This window comes from Hyla sarda, chromosome 4, assembly GCF_029499605.1.
Source record: "Hyla sarda isolate aHylSar1 chromosome 4, aHylSar1.hap1, whole genome shotgun sequence".
NCBI classification, from domain to species: Eukaryota; Metazoa; Chordata; class Amphibia; order Anura; family Hylidae; genus Hyla; species Hyla sarda.
The window spans coordinates 295,366,496-295,385,625 of NC_079192.1; the positions used below are offsets into that span (position 1 = coordinate 295,366,496).

Sequence of the window (19,130 nt, forward strand, 5' to 3'; positions counted from 1 at the left end):
TATATACATATATTTTCCTAATACATGTGTCAGCAATTATTCCTGCAGCATCCCTGAAAAAAAGTTCAGCATGCTGGGCTTTATCTGACATCATGGGAAAGTCAAGACACCACCATACTCATTATATGGTCATATGGTCTCGCCTCCTTTTCATGTTACAGTTGCTTTTCTCTGCCTCTTCTTTACTTCTGGTTTTCTAGGCTACAGACCACCTTTCTTTATTCTGTAGCAATTGTGAGAAGGTGAAGTTAAAGCTATGCTGCCTCACCAGCTGAGGGGGATTTTGCATGTTGTAGCTCATACTGCCAGAGAGAGAGCTGTGTGTGAAGATCCTCTTTGTGAGTGTGGAAGCAGACTGCTTGGAGACATGGAAAAGACTTGCTTGATGCCGCATGGCAGGAACTCAGGTGTGAACAAACACCTAAGGAACGCAGGTGGACTTTTGTTATTTTTTCCATTGTTCTGCATTTAAGACTGTTTGCTGTTTTCCAATTGGGAATAAAATAATGAACTTTGACTTGAAAAGTCCTGTTTACGTGCCTCTATAATGCAACCGCACCTGTCTGCAAGAGCAAGTCATCACATTTGGTGGAGGATGCGGGCAATGCAGTGAGGTCAGCGATTGAGTTTCAGCACGCTGTTGCTAAGAACTGAGCCTGGGATAACCCGTTGGAGTGGTTTCTAGGTGCAATGATCCTGCCAACAAGTGACTGACAGTACAGCGGGAGTGTTTTCTCCAGAGAGTGAAGGCAAAGCAGTGTTGCCAAAATGGAGGCGGTTATAAAAGCACACATGGAGGCCAACTTGTAACAGTGGGAGATTAACAAGCTCCAGCAGGAGTCCAATAAGCATCAACAGGAGACCAACCAGCTGCTGTTACAGCACATAATGGCACTACAAGCCGCAGCGACAACCCAGACCCCCGGAAGGCTGTTAGGATGGCGATCCCCAAGATGACCCCCTCAGATGATGTCGAGACCTACCTGGCGGTCTTCAAGAAGGTGGCCACGAGGGAGAGGTTCCCCCGAGACCAGTGGGCTGATGTCATTGCCCCGTTCCTGACATCGGGGTCCCAGCAGGCTTACTTTGACTTGCCCGATGACCAGGCTGCTGACTATGACATCGTTAAGGGTGAGATCCTGGCAAGACTGAGGGTAAATGTGTGAGTCCGGACCCAGGGGGTACGACAGTTGGAATATAAGCCGGCTGAACCTGCCAGGCCGCAACATTACGACCTATTGCAATGCCTGCAGAAATGGCTACAGCCAGAGGTATTGAATCCCACAGCCATGCTGGACCATCTCCTGGCCGATATGTTCTGGAGGGCCCTGTCTTACAGAACTGCATTGGCCAGGGTCCCCTAGCAACGCACTGGGGATGGTTGACCTGGTAGAAAGGTATGAGTCCACCGTAAAACTGCGAGAGGGGGCGGTTAAACCCAGGAGGTCTCCACCCTTACCCAGGTGGCTGGAAAGCCCTAAAAGCCCAGCCCCGTTCCAATGTTGGGGGGTGTCAGGAGCCGGGACATGTAAGGGCTAATTGTCCCCAGAGGGAAGAACCGATGGACACCAATTATGCACTCCGCCTGTCCCTGTATGCTCAGAGACTGTGTGCCACCAGTGTCCCCAGGGCAGGGGACTCGGGTCACCTCTGCCACGTGAAAGTGGAAGGTAGTGTCGTGGAGGCATTAATAGACTCAGGAAGTATGGTAACTTTAGTGAGGTCCAACCTGGTGTTGCCCACAGAGTACACGGGACGACAGGCTGGAGTGTTGTGTATACACGGTGACTTAAAAGACTATCCCACCGCCTTGGTGACTTTGTCAACAGCAACTGGCTGCTGAACTCATGAGGTAGCCGTTGCCACGAAGTTGCCGTATGAATTAATAATTGGGAGAGACTTTCCAGTGTTCGTGTCTCTGTGGCCCCAGACAAGAATTCCCCAGACCTGTGAGGCAGGAGTGTCCCCAATAGACTGGCCCTACTCAGAGGTGACCTGGGAACCCGAGTCAGAAGCAACGGCAGTTGGGGTGAACACCAGTACGGTGGAAGAGGAGGTGTCATCTCCACTGAGGGTAATGGTAGGAGATGTACAGGATCTGGGAAAATGTATTAATTATGGAAGGTGCACCACAACAGCAGGGAGCCGAGACTGTATACCCCCGTTTTGTGGTCCACCAAGGGATGCTGTACTGGGTAAACCAAATTCAGGGAGAGAATGTGGAACAATTGGTGGTGCCTAAAGCAGAGTTAGAGAGTTAGAGTTAGCCCATCAGCATGTTCTAGGGGGGCACCTGGTCCAGCAGAAGATGCCGGACTGAATTTTGCAGAGCTTTTACTGGCCCATTGTGTATAAAAAGGTCGAAAGGTATTGTGAATCTTGCCCAACCTGCCAAATCACTAGCCCCCAGCCACATTACCGTAGTCCCCTGGTCCTTCTCCTGATTATCGAGGTCCCATTTGAACGGATCGCTATGGATCTGGTAGCCCCGTTGCCAAAATCCGCTAGGGGGCACCAACACATCCTGGTAGTCTGACTCAGTATCCCGAGGCACTACCTCTGTGACATACCTCAGCCAAACTCATAGCTAAGGAGATAATGGAGATGTTTTCCCGAGTGGGCTTAACTAAAGAGGTAATGACTGACCAGGGCACCCCGTTTATGTCAAAGGTAATGAAAGAGCTCAGTAAGTTACTGCAGACGGACCTCCATGTACCACCCGCAGACGGATGGCCTTGTAGAAAGGTTTAACCAAACATATAAAAATATGTTAAAGCGGGTGGTGGCTAGAGATGACAAAAATTGGGATCTTTTGCTGCCCTATCTCATGTTCGCAGTGCGAGAAGTGCCCCAGGCTTCTACTGGGTTCTCACCCTTTGAACTGCTATACGGCAGATATCCACGTGGTCTGTTAGATATACTGTAGCTAAAGAGGCATGGGAAAAACTGCCCATGCTGCACAAAAGTTTAGTGGAGTCACTCAGTTGCAGGAACAGATGGAAACAGTGTTGTGGTTAGGGAACTTATGGAGGCAGCTCAGCGAGCCCAAAGCAGAGTCTATAATCGCCAGGCTCGGGTTCTGGTACCAACGGTCGACAATAAATTTCTGGCTAGGTGGCAGGGTCCCTACAAAGTGATCGAAAAGTTAGGGGAGGTGACATACAGGGTACACCAGCCCGGGCGAAGGAAGCCAGAGCAAGTGTACCATGTAAACTTGTTGAAACCTTGGAAAGATAGGGAGACAAGTGTGGATGACAGCCCCGATCAGGTTTGTTAGAGGTGGAGTTTCCTGTCCCTCAGTCTGGTGCAAGGGAAGCAGTTGTCACAGTGAAAATTGCTGACAGCTTTTCTTTGGCACAGACTCAGGAGGCCAGAGAGTTTGTCAGTAGGAACACTGATGTGTTCTCAGATCTTCCTGGACATACTTCTGTCATCCGCCATGACATTGTCACTAAACCCCAGGTAAAAATACGTTTGAAACCGTACCGGGTACCTGAGTTGCAGCGACAAACCATCTTGGAAGGAATACAGCAGATGTTAAAATTGGATGTCATCGAGGAGTCAAAGAGTGAGTGGGCCAATCCGATAGTCTTAATACCCAAGCCAGATGGTACGTTACGGTTCTGTAATGATTTCCTCAAACTTAATGAGGTTTCCAAGTTTGATGCATATCCCATGCCCGAGTTGATGAGCTTATTGAAAGGCTAGGACAGGCTCTGTATTTTTCTGTTTTGGACCTCCCAAAAGGGTACTGGCAGGTACCCTTGAGGGAGGCTGCCAAAGAGAAAACAGTCTTTGTCACACCAGAAGGTTTATTTCAGTACAAGGTATTACCCTTTGGTTTACATGCCGCTCCTGCTATGTTTCAAAGGCTAATGGATATTGTACTTCTGCCACATCGTCGGTATGCCTCAGCCTATCTGGACGATATCATCATCCACAGTACAGACTGGGAAAGTCACCTTCCAAAAGTACAGGCAGTGGTAGACTACATTAGGAAGGCCGGGTTAACTACTAACCCCAAAAAATTAGAAGTTAGTGTTAAAGTTAGTGTAGTTTATAATATAGTGTCTGTACCTGTGTGTTAAGCCTGTCTTCTTCAATGGGTGGAGGGATCGCTTGGTGGGAGAGAGATCAATCTGCAAAAGCTGTAGGTACCCTGATTGAAAACCAGACTGATTTGAATGGATGCAGCTCATTTATGTTTCAATGGGTGGGGTGGCTGATGTGTGGGAGGGAGGAAGATGGAATTGTGGGATTTGTAGTCAAAAAAAGAAAAGTAAAACAGGAAATACAAGTTCACAAAAAACTAGCCACAGTGTTAAGGTTATCTCATTATATAGCCATTTAGCCCCAAGACAAGCACATATCCTTCCTAAGCATGTCCATTACTGCCTGCTAGGTACGTACGAAAATCACCTTATAGTGAATAACCCCTTTAAGACTGTTTGCCAAGTGTGAATAAAACACTGAACTTTGATTTGAAAAGTCCTGTTTCCATGCCTCTATACTGCAACTGCACCTGTCTGCAAAAGCGAGTCATCACACAATGGACGAGCAGTTGCTGACCACACACAGAGCAGGAGATTGACACTATCTACTGGGAACCGTATCTTTATGTAAACATAATCACTGACCCTTTAGACAGAGGCTCTGTTGCTTGCGTGTAAGCTGTACAGTGTCAGTGAGTCATGCAAACTGCTAGTAGCTTGCACACAATCAGTGTGTCTTAAGTGTCAATCACAGAGCAAGAGAGGAGGCTCTGTTCTGCTCTAAGCTGCAAAAATCCCTTTAAAGGTGTTGTCTCATCTCATCTCTGCTCAGTTGATGCTGTCTGCTTACACTCCTGGGATTACTGGTGGATGTGACTGGGGTCAGAGGCAGATCTTTTGCTTCTGCATCTGACAGTTCCCAAGCTAATGCCCTATCCCTGCAACGGTTAGGCATGATCATTGTGCTGAAATAAGCCTGAGCAGGGAGCATAATGTGTGCTCAGGATCTCTGGCCAGGGAGCTTCACTTTTAAAGCAGAGCTAATGGACGGAAACCATGACTACAGTGTTAACAAGAGAGGAAATAAGAAAAGATATCTACAGATCCAGGCAAGTTAGCTAAATGAAGCCAATTGCATAATAGTTTATGCTGCCATGCTCTACATATATATATATATATATATATATATATATATATATATATATATATATATACATAATTAAGGAGATGGCAATGCCTCTTTAAGTATTGCCCTATCATGCCAAAGCCACATACCCTTTTATGGTCATCATCTTTATCTTTCACCGGTTGTCTGGACCTCTGCAAAACAGTGTTTCCTTCTTTCAGTGAGTGGCACAAGAAGCTGAACAGGTCCACTTATACCAAGCACAGAACAATATCACTGGCATTTGACTGGGCCATAATCATATAACTATCATCTAACTATACTTACAAGTAGTCAAGAGCCTACCCCTATATCGTTTCGCTCACTCGCTTCCACAGGGACTCCCTGAGGAAGCGAGTGAGCGAAACGACATAGGGGTAGGCTCTTGACTACTTGTAAATATAGCTAGATGCCAGTTTGCTGTATGCACGGACAGTTTTGAATTGTTTCTATTGATATAGGGACAACTGATGCTCCAGCCTTTATGGAGGTAGCCTTGAGCTCCTCAGACCTGCATGGTTCTATCCTTGTTTCCCTGTATTTACTGCCCTTGGCATTAGGCAAATGACATTCTCTATGCTATAGTACTATATATATGTCCTTTGTGTTTACATTAGTGTACTGGGTTTACAGATTGTTCTATAAGTGTATACTTATAAATATGTATTGTGGTATCTTTAGTCCACCTCGTATAGAGTACCATATGTTACCATCTGTATGATTTACTATGTACGATTTCGGACATGCTGCTATCTTTGTCTAGAGTCCTTTTTTTCTTCTGACTGCTGCTGATATTTTAATATTGCCTATTTTATTGGTAATGGTTATAATAAAGATTCAAATGTTTTTCATGAATTTTCTGTGTCAGTTTGGTGCACTTTAGATAGGTTTCCTTGGTATACCACAGCGCCAAACAGTGGTTAGTATTCTGTTTGATTTTTGGCCTTTTATATTGGTTTATAATATAGTCAGCACTGTAAAACTGAATTGGGGTTAATGAATACACCAATGCAAGGTTACAGATAACTATCTTTACTGTTGCTGGAAGTAGCAGATCTTAAACAGTACAGTCCCTTATGCAGAAGGTAGCCACCAAAGAAATAAATCCGGCACTGCTCATTGGGTAGTAACCTGTAGGGGAGATTCACTCAGCACCGAGCAATGGACTCCACATCACTGACTGACAACTGTCCTGTGTAGATGGTGCTCAATTTGAGACAGTCAAAAAGATCCAAATGAAGTAAGGAACAAGAAGATGGCACTCACCATAAAACGGGGTAAGGCTGGGTTCACATCACGTTTTGTTAAATACGGCTCCCGTATACGGCTGGGAGGAGGGGGCGGGGCTTAATCGCGGCGCCCGCACTCGGCCGTATTCAGGAACCGTATTTAATGTATGTCTATGAGCCGACCGGAGTGAACTGCAGCCTCCGGCCGGCTTCGTTTTCGGCCATATGCGGTTTCCCTACAGCAGGCGAAAACGTGGTCGACCACGTTTTTGCCTGCGGTCGGGAAACCAGCCGACCGGAGGCTGCGGTTCACTCCGGTCGCTCATAGACATACATTAAATACGGCGAGTGCGGGCGCCGCGATTAAGCCCCGCCCCCCTCCTCCCAGCCATATACAGGAGCCGTATTTAACAAAACGTGGTGTGGACCCAGCCTAACTTTATTCTTCAGAGGTGCATAGACACAGACAGGTCAGGGGATTGTGCAGACAGCAGGGGATGGGCAGAGTGGGACCCGGGGAGCCTGTTTCTTTGCTGGGATAGTGCATTGCGCACCAATGTATACTATACAAGAGCAAGGACTCCCATCACTATACTGACAGGAGTTTTAACATATTGACAAATTAGGCATCAGTAGTGTTGGGCGAATGTATTAATTCAGAATAAAATTTTACTGAAATTCCTAAAACCTGAAGATTTGGGATTCAGCATGCATAATGAAGCCAATATGATGGCCAACATTGATTTACATTTACATTATATGCCTTAGTGAGGTAGAGCAGTGAAATCCAGCTATTAGTTCAGGTTTTGCAGGCACTGAGTAGGAGACAGAGACTTTGTGCAAGTTCGTTAATATTTTTTATTTTTTATTTCACCCCACAAATAGATTTGTTCATTTTACGTTACATTTTATGACAAACTGAAGAGTGCCATTAAAAAATACAGTTGGACCTGTAAACAAATTCCATACATAGCTTTGTTGATGGAAAAATAAAAGTGCAATGGCTCTTAAAAAAGTAGAGAGGAACAAATACAAAAAAATGGGCTATTCCTATATCAAAAAAGGTATATAAACTTCTAGTGCACATGAAGTTAAGTATTTTTGCAAATAGATTTATCAAATTTGTCTCTTTCTCCTGCTATGCATACAGCTGGTTGCGTAGGTTACCAGCCACCGCTTCAGTCAAGAAGTCGTGGTTGGGCTGGTGACATCACTTTCTCTCTGCCTACAGCAGGAGATGGGGCGGGTGGTAATGGTGGTGCTGGTGCGGTTAGGACCATGAATGCAACCCCTACTGCTGAGACACGTTATGTTTATGTAGTAGCACTAGGGAGATAACGTCACAACAGCACTTACCATGAGTTGTTGTGGGGATCCCCTAAAAAAAATAAAAACCAAACAGCTGGAGTCTTCTGTGCTTTTTTGGGTTCAGGAATCCTTGGGTTGCTAGGAGTGGAATGCCAGATTGATCAGAAGACATTGCTGTTGGAACCATCAAATATGAATGTCCCACCCTACTGAAAGAGAGAGCAGGTGTGTCGCAGGATGAGCATGAAATCAGGATGTGAGAACACCCCTTTAAAATCATCCGTGTACTGTATGGCTGCAGGATATGAATAGATTTGTACATTGTGTTATCAACTTTGTGCTTTTAAAGTACCTTAATTCACTCAACGGAAGTCCAATAATTTTATCTACAGACTGAAAACATTTATCTTCATGCATCAATATGTTTATCTTTCAACTTAACCACAAAACTATTTCCTTATTCACAGAATACAGTTGGGAAAGTGCCGATTGAGAGGAAGACTATGACCTATTTTAGTGATGACTACCCTGCTTCCCTTAAAGGGGTACTGGGTGGAAAACTTTTTTTTTTTTATGAACTGGTGCCAGAAAGTTAAACAGATTTGTAAATTACATCTATTAAAAAATCTTTATCCTCCCAGTACTTATTAGCAGCTGTATGCTACAGAGGAAATTCTTTACTTTTTGAATTTCTTTTTTGTCTTGTCCACAGTGCTCTCCTCTGACACCTCTTTCATGTCAGAAACTGTCCAGAGTAGCATAGGTTTGATATGAGGATTTTCTCCTGCTCTGGACAGTTCCTGATATGGGCATCAGGTGTCAGCAGAGAGCACTGTGGACAAGACAAAAAAGAAATTAAGAAAGAAAATAATTTCCTACGTAGCATACAGCTGCTAAAAAGTACTGGAAGGATAAAGATTTTTTAATAGAAGTCATTTACAAATCTGTTTAACTTTCTGGCACCAGTTCATAAAAAAAAATAATAAGTTTTCCACCGGAGTACCCCTTTAAGAAAATGTTTTTTCCACCAGAGTACCCTTTTAATGGACCTGAAATCTCATGTGTGCTGGATTTATGGTGTGGTGTGGAGAGTCACACACCTTTCAATAAATCTAGGCATCATTGGCTGCCTACATGGCCCATTCACACAGAAGAATTTCCGAGCAAAATCCAGCATACAGATTTCACTCGGAAATTCCAATGCAGCAGCCTTCTATTGTTTTCAATGGGATTCTACTGTACCGCACACACTGGAGAATTTCCACAGTGAAAAATTCTGCTGTGGAAAGTAAAATTCTGGACACAGCAGAAAGAATGTTCAATCTTTCAGTGGAATCATCTCGGAATCGCATTGCCATCTGAATTGCTGCATTTTTAAACGGCACATGCACCGACTGATTCATTTGGCACCTGCCGCACAAAGAATGTCAATTCTGGTCAGATATTCAGCCGTCTTAATGAGCCCTTAGAAACCTATGCCAGCTGCCGCTAATTTAGGACAGCTACTGGCATAAATTATAGTAAATGTGACAGGCCATTGTGGGCCAGCCCCTTTTTTGCAAAGCCGAACCCACTTTCTCAAAAAGGGTAGGCTTGGCGTAAATGAGCAAAAAGTTTCACATTTTTGCAAAAAATCATGATTGCACAGAAATGTGCTACTTTTTAACTTTACCATTCCCCATCTGATCATTTCCCCTCTAATTGTTTATAACATAAGGTCCCATTAGAATGTTTATACTTTAAGGTCCCATTTTTCAACGTTTTTTTAAAGTATGACAGCACCGTCAAACAACACCCCTGAGTAAGTCGCTTGCGATGGAACGCGTGGGGTTCTGTGGCCCCGTTCCTGCCATGGTATCTATGTCACTGGCTCCTGTGTGGTTTGCTATGCTCACATATTGATTTTCAATTGCACATTTTTGTATGTGGTAGCCTGGTTTGCACTATTATAGTATATATTACATTGTTTTTATGTATTGTGCATATTAGCATAGAACCAGACACCATTATCTTTATTTCTATATTGTGATTTTCTGACTTGTGTAGCATAGCTATTTGGAGCCCAGATAAGACCTCCAATTACATATTGCAGGACGCGGTCAGTTATCAGGAGTGGGGGTTCATGGCCCTACCCTGAGAGTGTGTTGTGGCTCTCAAGAGAGCATTTTAAATGTTTGTAATTGTTATGTGACCTATGTTTTTGTATTCAATATAATAAAATCATGTGATTCATTGCGATCATAGTGGTGTGCACTCTATATTCAGTGGTTGCTTTTCTTGGATGTAGTTGCATATGGATTCACTGAGAATTGCACCCTGCTTTTAGTACTGTGGTTAAGCCCCCCTGCTTCTATGTATGATTTTTCAAAGTCAAATGATGAAGTGAACAATTTTTTTTTAAATGTAATTTTTATTGAAAATATTTAACATTTTACAGAAATTCCAACACTTTCCCTTCCCACCTCCCTTTACCCTAGTACACCAATGGTATAAATGTTTCAAAAAGAAACTTCATGTTCGTTCCCAGATATTCTTAACATGCTGATGTGTGTCTTTTGATTAATAACCCCTCAACGACGCAAGACGTAAATGTACATCCTAATTAGCTGGTACTTAAGGCACCAGGGCGTACATTTATGTCCTATACATAACCGCAAGCATCGAAGCGATGCTTGGGTCATGCACGGCAGATGCCGGCTGCTGATAGCAGCCAGGGACTCGCCGGTGATGGCCGACATCTGTGATCACGCGGATGTCCGCCATTACCCCTCAGATGCCGTTATCAATACAGATCACGGCATCTGCAGCTTTGCGGTCACTATAATGGATGATCGGATCGCCCGCAGCGCTGCCGCAGCAAACCGATCATCCAGAACGGCAGACGGAGGTCCCCTCACCTGTCTCCGCTGCCTTCCATGGGTCTTCTGCTCTGGTCTGAGATCGAACAGATCAGAGCAGAAGATCACCGATAACACTGATCAGCGATGCTCGGGTCATGCGTGGCAGGTTCCGGCTGCTGATAACAGCCAGGAACCCACCGGTAATGGCCGGCATCCGCGATCGCGCAGATGTCTGCCGTCAACCTCTCAGATGCCGTGATCAATACAGATCAAGGCATCTGCGGGAGTGCGGTCAGAAAAATGCATGATCGGATCGCACGCAGCACTGCCACGGCAATCCGATCATCTGTAATGGCAGACGGAGGTCCCCTCACCTGCCTCCATCTATCTCCTGGCTTCTGCTGCTCTGGTCTGAGATTGAGCAGACCAGAGCAGAAGATAGCCGATAACACTGATCAGTGCTATGCCCTATGCATAGCCCTGAACAGTATTAGCAATCGAGTGACTGCTATAAATTGTCCCCTATGGGGACTATTAAACTGTAAAAATAAAATAAAAAAAAGTAAAAAAAAAAAAAAAAGTTAAAGAAATATGAAAAACCCTCCCCTAATAAAAACTTAAATTGTCCCATTTTCCCTATTTCACCCTCAAAAAGTGTAAAAAAATTTTTGTGTAAATATCTCAACTATTAACATATAATGTTAATGATACCGTACGGTGAACGGTGTTAACGTGTAAGAAACTCCAAAATTGCTGCTTTTTTTTATTACATTTTATTCCCCAAAAAATTGATAAAAAATGATGTATTAAAAGTTTTATATAAGGAAATATGGTATCAATAAGAAGTACAGATCACAGCGCAAAAAGTGAGCCCTCATACCGCCTTAATCATATTATGATTACGATATGATACCATGAGTCATATCAAAATTCAGGTGTTAATCATGTTTAAAAACTAGTAATGTTTTTTTTATTATTATTAGAAACATTTATTCAGATGGAAATAATATAAATATATGTCAGTAGCAAGCTGTTCAGTGTGAATGGAGACCGTGGGATCACTCAGTTTTAGGACCTGTACAAGAGTGATCACAGATTCTCTACAATGACATGAAGTATTAATCTGACACTGCACTCTGCTCAACAAAACATTTGGTAACAATGAAGAAAATCATATAATTCATTACATATTTTAACAACACTCATCATTGGGCTGCATGTATGCTACAGCCTTATCCAACCAAAATGTATAATTCAAATAGGTATAGAAGGTATGTTATACAACTGAAAACCCTTATATGAAGTGGGAGTTTATCTAGCTGTAAGCTATTGAGGAGATATGATATATATTTGCCAGTCTAGAAAGCAAATATAATGTAGTACTTGTCATTTAGCAGTTCTAGCATCACTTAGATTATCTAGAATACAAGCACAGCTGGATCTTACATACTTAGAATCTCGAAATGTTAACAATGCCTAGGTTATTTTTCACAGTTTATCATTTAGCCAAAATTCCCCAGTGGATAAACAGGTCTAAAGATAGTAATTAGAGAGGTTATCTAAGGAAAAAAAATACTCTCCCTGGATGGCTGGAGGTGGTGTAAAATTAATAAACAAGCCATACTAACCTACCACAATCCCCCACAGCTGCCAAGACAATGCTATGGGGCCCCAGCTGGTCACTGCTTCTTCCTGGTTCCTGTGATGTGCCAACCCTACAGAAACTGCACTGAACAGCCAATCACTAACTGAGGCTGGACATAGCTACCATCAGTGATAAGGGCAAGTCCTGTGGGGTCAGCATGTCACATAAGCAAGGAAGACACATTGACCAATGGGGGACTGGGAGTGTCTGGCAACCCCTTTAACTCCAGTGGAAATCTTTTTTTTTTTTCCAAATCAACTGGTGCCAGAAAGTTAAACAGATTTGTAAATTACCGTATTTTTCGTCCTATAGGACGCACCGTCACCCGTCTGCCCTGGATGTTGCTCCATCGCTGTCGCCGTGTCCCCGTCACTCTGGAATGTCTCTGCTGCCGGCCGGGTATCCTCGCTCTCCGTCGCCGCCATCACGTCGTTACGCACGCTGACGCACGTACGCGACGACGTGATGATGAGGAAGGAGAGCGCCGGCCATACAGGGGATCCCAGAACGGAGAAGACACCAAGGAGGCAGGTAAGGTCCCCCACGGTGTCCTGTAAGCATTAACCCGGCTATTCAGTCAGGCTGTTCGGGACCGCCGCGGTGAAATCGCGGCAGTCCCGAACAGCCCGACTGAACAGCCGAGTTAGTGTTACTTTCCCTTCAGACGCGGCGGTCAGCTTTGATCGCCGCGTCTGAAGGGTTAATACAGGGCCTCACCGCGATCGGTGATGTCCTGTATTAGCCGCGGGTCCCCCCAGTTTTGGGGAAGAAAAAGTGCGTCTTATACGGCGAAAAATACGGTACTTCTATTAAAAAATCTTAATCCTTCCAGTACTTTTTAGGGGCTATATACTACAAAGGAAATGCTTATCTTTTTTAGATTTCTCTGATGTCATGACCACAGTGCTCTCTGCCGACCTCTGCTGTCCATTTTAGGAACTGTCCAGAGCAGCATATGTTTGCTATGTGGATTTTCTCCTGCTCTGGACAGTTCCTAAAATGGACAGCAGAGAGCACTGTGGTCATGACATCAGAGAAATCTAAAAAGATAAGCATTTCCTCTGTAGTATACAGCCCCTAAAAAGTACTAGAAGGATTAAGATTTTTTTTATAGAAGTAATTTGCTAATCTGCTTATCTTTCTGGCACCAGTTGATTTAAAAAAAAAAGTTTTCCACGGGAGTACCCCTTTAACAACTTTATAAATAATGTCAAGCTTTTGTCCTAGCTCTAATGTCTTGGGGTCCTATAACATGGAGTTATTATCGGCTGAATAGGCTAATATTAACCTTTGTAACCTTTGTAGGACCAAGAACCAGCCAATGAACAAGTAAATGCTTGTTGGCTAATCACTTGGTTTTAGCCTGCCAAAAAACATCACTCATTGACTGTACATCTTGCTATGTAATAGGGGATGTGCTGCCGATAAATGATAGCAGCAAAGCAACCAGAGCACAATAGTTGAGCCCTGTAATAGGTCCACTAAACAAGCACCATTCTACAAAATAGATGCTTGTTTACAGTGTATATTGGCGGGTGTAATACAGCCCTCAGTGGGAGCAAACTGGAGTACCCTGGGAAAACTCACACAGACACAGGGAGAACATACAGACTCCATGCAGACATTTCTCTATTCTGATTTAAACACGGGACCCTGATGCTGCATAACAACAATGCTAACCACTGAGCCACCATACTGCCCATTATAATAGTTATTGCTTACTAGTCCTTGCTTCCATTATGTCATTGCATCATATAGGCCTACTTTGGGAAAGGTAGGTTAGAATTAGAGGGATTTCCTTGATTTGACCCAAGTATAAAAATGGATAATTCAACCAAAAGACTCTGCACGTCACTACTGAAAACAGTAAGAATAACATTTAGCATGAGATAATAGATAGGAATGATGCAAAGGAATAACTTGCATTAGTAATATAGTTATTAGTGCCAAGCATAGAAACAGTCAGGACCCTGGACCGATCATGCCAACTTCAAGACTTTCCTGGGAATGCCACTCAATGGCATTCTTGTGGTTTCAAACAACTTGATATCTTTATATAAGAGGACAAGAAAAAATGTCTATGTCATTCACCTGGCCTCACTCCACTATTTGTTGCATGCTTTGAATGCTGGAAACCATACAAGGTCCCTCTCCTGTAAAAAATGTCAAGAAAATGTTCCAGTCTTGAGAAATCTTACAATATTCTATCATATTGATTATTTTAGGCCATGGTAGAACAAGTGATATGATGAAGGGAACAATGCTTTACTGAAATGCAATTGTAATCTCAAGAACTGGGAGATGTAGCATGAAAGGAAAAATGCCATTAGAATCGGGAATCAGGGCATCTGAGGAGCAGGGGGAATGATGTGGAAAATGGGGGCATTCAGAGTTGGAGGAATGATGTAGCATTAAGTTCAAAGCTTCCAAGTCATTGATTTTACATTTATTTTTTACTAAAATTTCCCTGTTAAAATGAGGGGGCGTGTTATACACCGACAAATAAGGTATATATATATATTAAGATAACACATCCTAGATCTGAATGAATGAACAAATCTGAAATACTTTCGTCTTTACATAGTTGAATGTGCTGACAACAAAATCACACAAAAATGATCAATGGAAATCAAAATTTTCAACCCATGGATGTCTGGAAATGGAGTCACATTCAAAATCAAAGTGGAAACCCACACTACAGACTGATCCAACTTTGATGTAATGTCCTTAAACTCCCTGGCGGTATGATTATGTCTGGAAATATGTACCAAAAGTGGTACAATTTTTTGCATGGAAATTTGGCGTTATGTATTGTACCTACCCATTTTATGCCCACCGCCCATTTCACATCCCCCCATTGTCACATTCTCCTCCTCCCGCTTGTCACATTCTTCCCCCTTGTCACATTCCCCCCCCCCCCTCCATGTCACATTCCCCCTGTCACATCCCCCCCTTGTCACATTCTTCCCCGTTGTCACATTCCCCCCTTTGTCACATTCTTCCTCCCTCCATGTCACATCCCCCCCTTTATCACATGCTTCCCCCCCCTTTGTCACATTCTTCCCCGCCCCCTTTGTCACATTCATCCCCCCCCCGTTGTCACATTCATCCCCCCCTTGTCACATTTTTGTTCGGCAGCAACACACACTAGGTTTGCCGGGCAGCCTTATTACCCCGGCAACTCTGCAATGCTACCCTGAACGTGACTCGGGGTTACCGCTCCTGGCAGGGAAAATTAACCCCGAGTCACGCTCAGGATAACCGCTAAGAAGGTTGAAACAAGTCAAAATGAGGCTCAGTATTGCGGCCTTTTGGCGGGAAGTCCTTCAAATTTTAGCCGCCCTGGTGAAACTCTCACCTCCACCCAATCCACTGGTCTGCCTCTTCGGGGTGCTGGACGAAGAGGTATGGTAACACCATAACCGTACTTTCATGCAGGAAACTCTGTTCTTGGCCAGGAAGGCGGTTGCGCTCAAATGGATGGACCCACGCCCACCTACCTTATCCCAATGGAAGGCCTTAGTTAATGTGGTCATCCCCTTTTCTCATATGGTGTATAAGAATAGGAAATGAAAGGTTAAATTCATTTTTGTCTGGGGTGCTTGGTGCTCGTCGCCCCTTACTCAATGCACATACTCTATGACCACTCCCCGTGTTCACTGATTGCGTTCTCAATGAGCTTATTTATTTTCTTTTTTTTTTTTTTTGGATTCCCTTCCCCATTGTGTAAGCGCCTGTCCGACATTTGTCCTCTATGTTTGTTTGTCTACGTCTTTTGTACTACCTGGTGGTGTTCGGTTAGTTTGTTGTTTTACTTGCAACCTAAGTTCGATGATGGATGGTAGCCGGATGTTCTGTTTATTTGTTATCTCTTGGTCTCTGCTTCTCGTTGAGCTGGCTTCTGCGGTCTTTTATGTCTGACCCTGTCGCTCGCATGATATGCTCTATGTCTACCAATTACTGTTTGTAGGCCATGTGGCCGATATTGTTAACTTTTCAATAAAACGAATAAAAAAAATGAGGCTCAGTAGTGTATGTGACCTCCACGTGCCCGTATGACCTCCCTTCAATGCCTGGGCATGCTCCTGATGAGGTGGCAGATGGTCTCCTGAGGGATCTCCTCCCAGACCTGGACTAAAGCATCCACCAACTCCTGGACAGTCTGTGGTGCAATGTGGCGTTGGTAGATGGAGCGACACATGATGTCCCAGATGTGCTCAATCGGATTCAGGTCTGGGGAACGGGCGGGCCAGTCCATAGCATTAATGCCTTCCTCTTGCAGGAACTGCTGACACACTCCAACCACATGAGGTCTAGCATTGTCTTGCATTAAGAGGAACCCAGGGCCAACCGCACCAGCATATGGTCTCACAAGGGGTCTGAGGATCTCATCTTGGTACCTAATGGCAGTCAGGCTACCTCTGGCAAGCACATGGAGGGCTGTGCGGCCCCCCAAAGAAATGCCACCCCACACCATTACTGACCCACCACCAAACCGGGCATGCTGGAGTCTGTTGCAGGCAGCAGAACGCTCTCCACAGCGTCTCCAGACTGTCATGTCTGTCACATGTGCTCAGTGTGAAACTGCTTTAATCTGTGAAGAGCACAGGGCGCCAGTGGTAAATTTGCCAATATGGGTGTTCTCTGGCACATGCCAAACGTCCTTCACGGTGTTGGGCTGTAAGCACAACCCCCACCTGTGGATGTCTGGCCCTCATACCACCCTCATGGAGTCTGTTTCTGACTGTTTGAGTGGACATGCACATTTGTGGCCTGCTGGAGTTCATTTTGCAGGGCTCTGGCAATGCTCTTCCTGCTCCTTCTTGCACAAAGGTGGAGGTAGCGGTCCTGCTGCTGGGTTGTTGCCCTCCTACGGCCTCATCCACGTCTCCTGATGCTCTGGACACTACGCTGACAGACACAGCAAACATTCTTGCCACACCTCGCATTGATGTGCTATCCTGGATGAGCTGCACTACCTGAGCCACTTGTGTGGGTTGTAGACTCCATCTCATGCTACCACTAGAGTGAAAGCACTGCCAGCATTCAAAAGTGACCAAAACATCAGCCAGGAAGCATAGGAACTGAGAAACGGTCTGTGGTCACCACCTGCAGAACCACTCCTTTATTGGGGGTGTCTTGCTAATTGCTCATTTCCACCTGTTGTCTGTTCCATTTGCACAACAGCATGTTAAATTAGCATACGATCATAAGAAATTAGCTGGTTGGGTGAACTCTGATTGGATCAGCCAAGAGTCCAGTGCATATGGGGTCCATTGATGGCAAAAGCATGGGAATTGAACATTTGACATTCAGAAATTAAAGACAGAAGCATCTAACAGTGGTAATTTCCTTCCACAATGGAAAACATGCACACTCAGGGAAGCCGAACAGGTTTTCGTGGGACAGACAGTAGTCGGCTGCATTTAGTAGACTTCTAACAATGTATGGCCACCACACTTCTGCATCCCTGGTAGAAATTATTTAAGGTAATACTAAGATGAAATTCTGTGTGGATGAACAAATGACAAAACACTTCAGAATTCCCAGTAAGCAAAAATTCTACTTATAAACAATAATATTAAAAGGGGACAGTTTTTTTTTTAATTAAATGATGCCAGAAAGTTTAACAGATTTGTACATTACTTCTATTTAAAAATCTTAATCCTTCCAGTATAGCTGCTGTATGTTCCACAGGAAGTTGTATAGTTCTTTTCTGTCTGACCACAGTGCTCTCTGTTGACACCTCTGTCCATGTCAGGAACTGTCCAGAGCAGGAGAGGTTTGCTATGGGGATTTATTCCTGCTCTGGACAGTTCCTGACATGGACAGTGATGGCAGCAGAGAGCACTGTGGTCTGACAGAAAATAACTATAAAACTTCCTCTGTAGTATATAGCAGGTGTGAAGTACTGGAAGGATTAAGCATTTTAAATAGAAGTAGTTTACAAATCTGTTTAACTTTCTGGCACCAGTTCATTTTGAAAAAAATGGTTTTCCACTGGAGTACCCCTTTAAATATCATAACCACTTTTCTACAGATTTTGACCATTCATTGTTTTCATTATTTCCAAAAAAGTCTAAGAAACTTACAGTATATAGATTTGGAGTATCTAACTAGTTGTAGACATAGCTAACCAGCTCCACTAAGTGGGTGCGTTTCAGTCACAGAAAAGGGGTGAGGAACAACAGCTGAAGAGATAGGATAAAAATAAACAAAAAGGAAATAATAGAACAGCACAGATTTCATTTCTGATTCATCGCCTAAACAAACAAAAAAATCACAGTATTGTCAATTATACAAAAGTAATAACATACATAACAAATGTAAACCAGACCAAATATAACAGGAACATTTCTTACCTTATATAAGGTACAAAAGACACCACATGTCCCTCAAGCACTGCAAAGATGTAAGAGGCAATAAATGCTGAAGCGGACCAAATAACCAAGACACATGGCAACAGAGCCACACTGTCCATACACCAAACAACCATGGGGTCTACTTCCTTGGCAGTTTGTATGCAGCAGCCTCTGGGCTCTAGGAGGAAGTGCCTATTTCCTTTATGTTGTAGAATCACTATAAAGTACAGATATAGACCAGGAACTGTATGAAACTTATTTCTTTAAGTTTTTCTTTAAGTATAGATCCCCTTTCACATGATCTCAGTGAAGTTTCATTGTCGCCTTCATGTTGCTGCCCCTTCCCCTGAACTTCCCTTTTCTTCAGCATTTTCTGTTTGCTTTACTTATTCAGCCCTTACAGCTGTTCTGAAAGGAAACCTTTCAATAGTCACACCTCCTCCGGTACTACCGTGCTCTTCCCATACAAAGTCGCATTGTTAGAATGGTCTGATATGTTGTAAGTGGGGATTAGAGATGAGCGAACTTACAGTAAATTCGATTCGTCACAAACTTCTCGGCTCGGCAGTTGATGACTTTTCCTGCATAA

General features: G+C 43.8%; 1 protein-coding gene across 6 annotated transcripts in view; it reads right to left on the reverse strand.

Moving 5' to 3' along the window:
* Nucleotides 1-19,130, reverse strand: part of DRAM1 (DNA damage regulated autophagy modulator 1) — a 41,159-nt gene that overhangs the window by 18,698 nt on the left and 3,331 nt on the right. Inside the window, exons 1-3 of one of the 6 annotated variants that reach the window (XM_056574586.1) lie at nt 18,542-18,658; nt 18,272-18,442; nt 14,271-14,332 (exon numbers count right to left, since the gene is read on the reverse strand). Coding sequence is in view for 2 of the 6 variants with exons in the window: in XM_056574582.1 (XP_056430557.1) it covers nt 18,542-18,675 (134 nt within the window). In the remaining 4 variants the exon portion in view is untranslated. Of the gene's footprint in view, nt 1-4,077; nt 4,402-5,267; nt 5,313-14,270; nt 14,333-18,271; nt 18,443-18,541; nt 18,957-19,130 lie in introns of those variants that run through there. The other 5 variants (XM_056574583.1, XM_056574587.1, XM_056574582.1 and 2 more) reach the window with 5 other exon arrangements.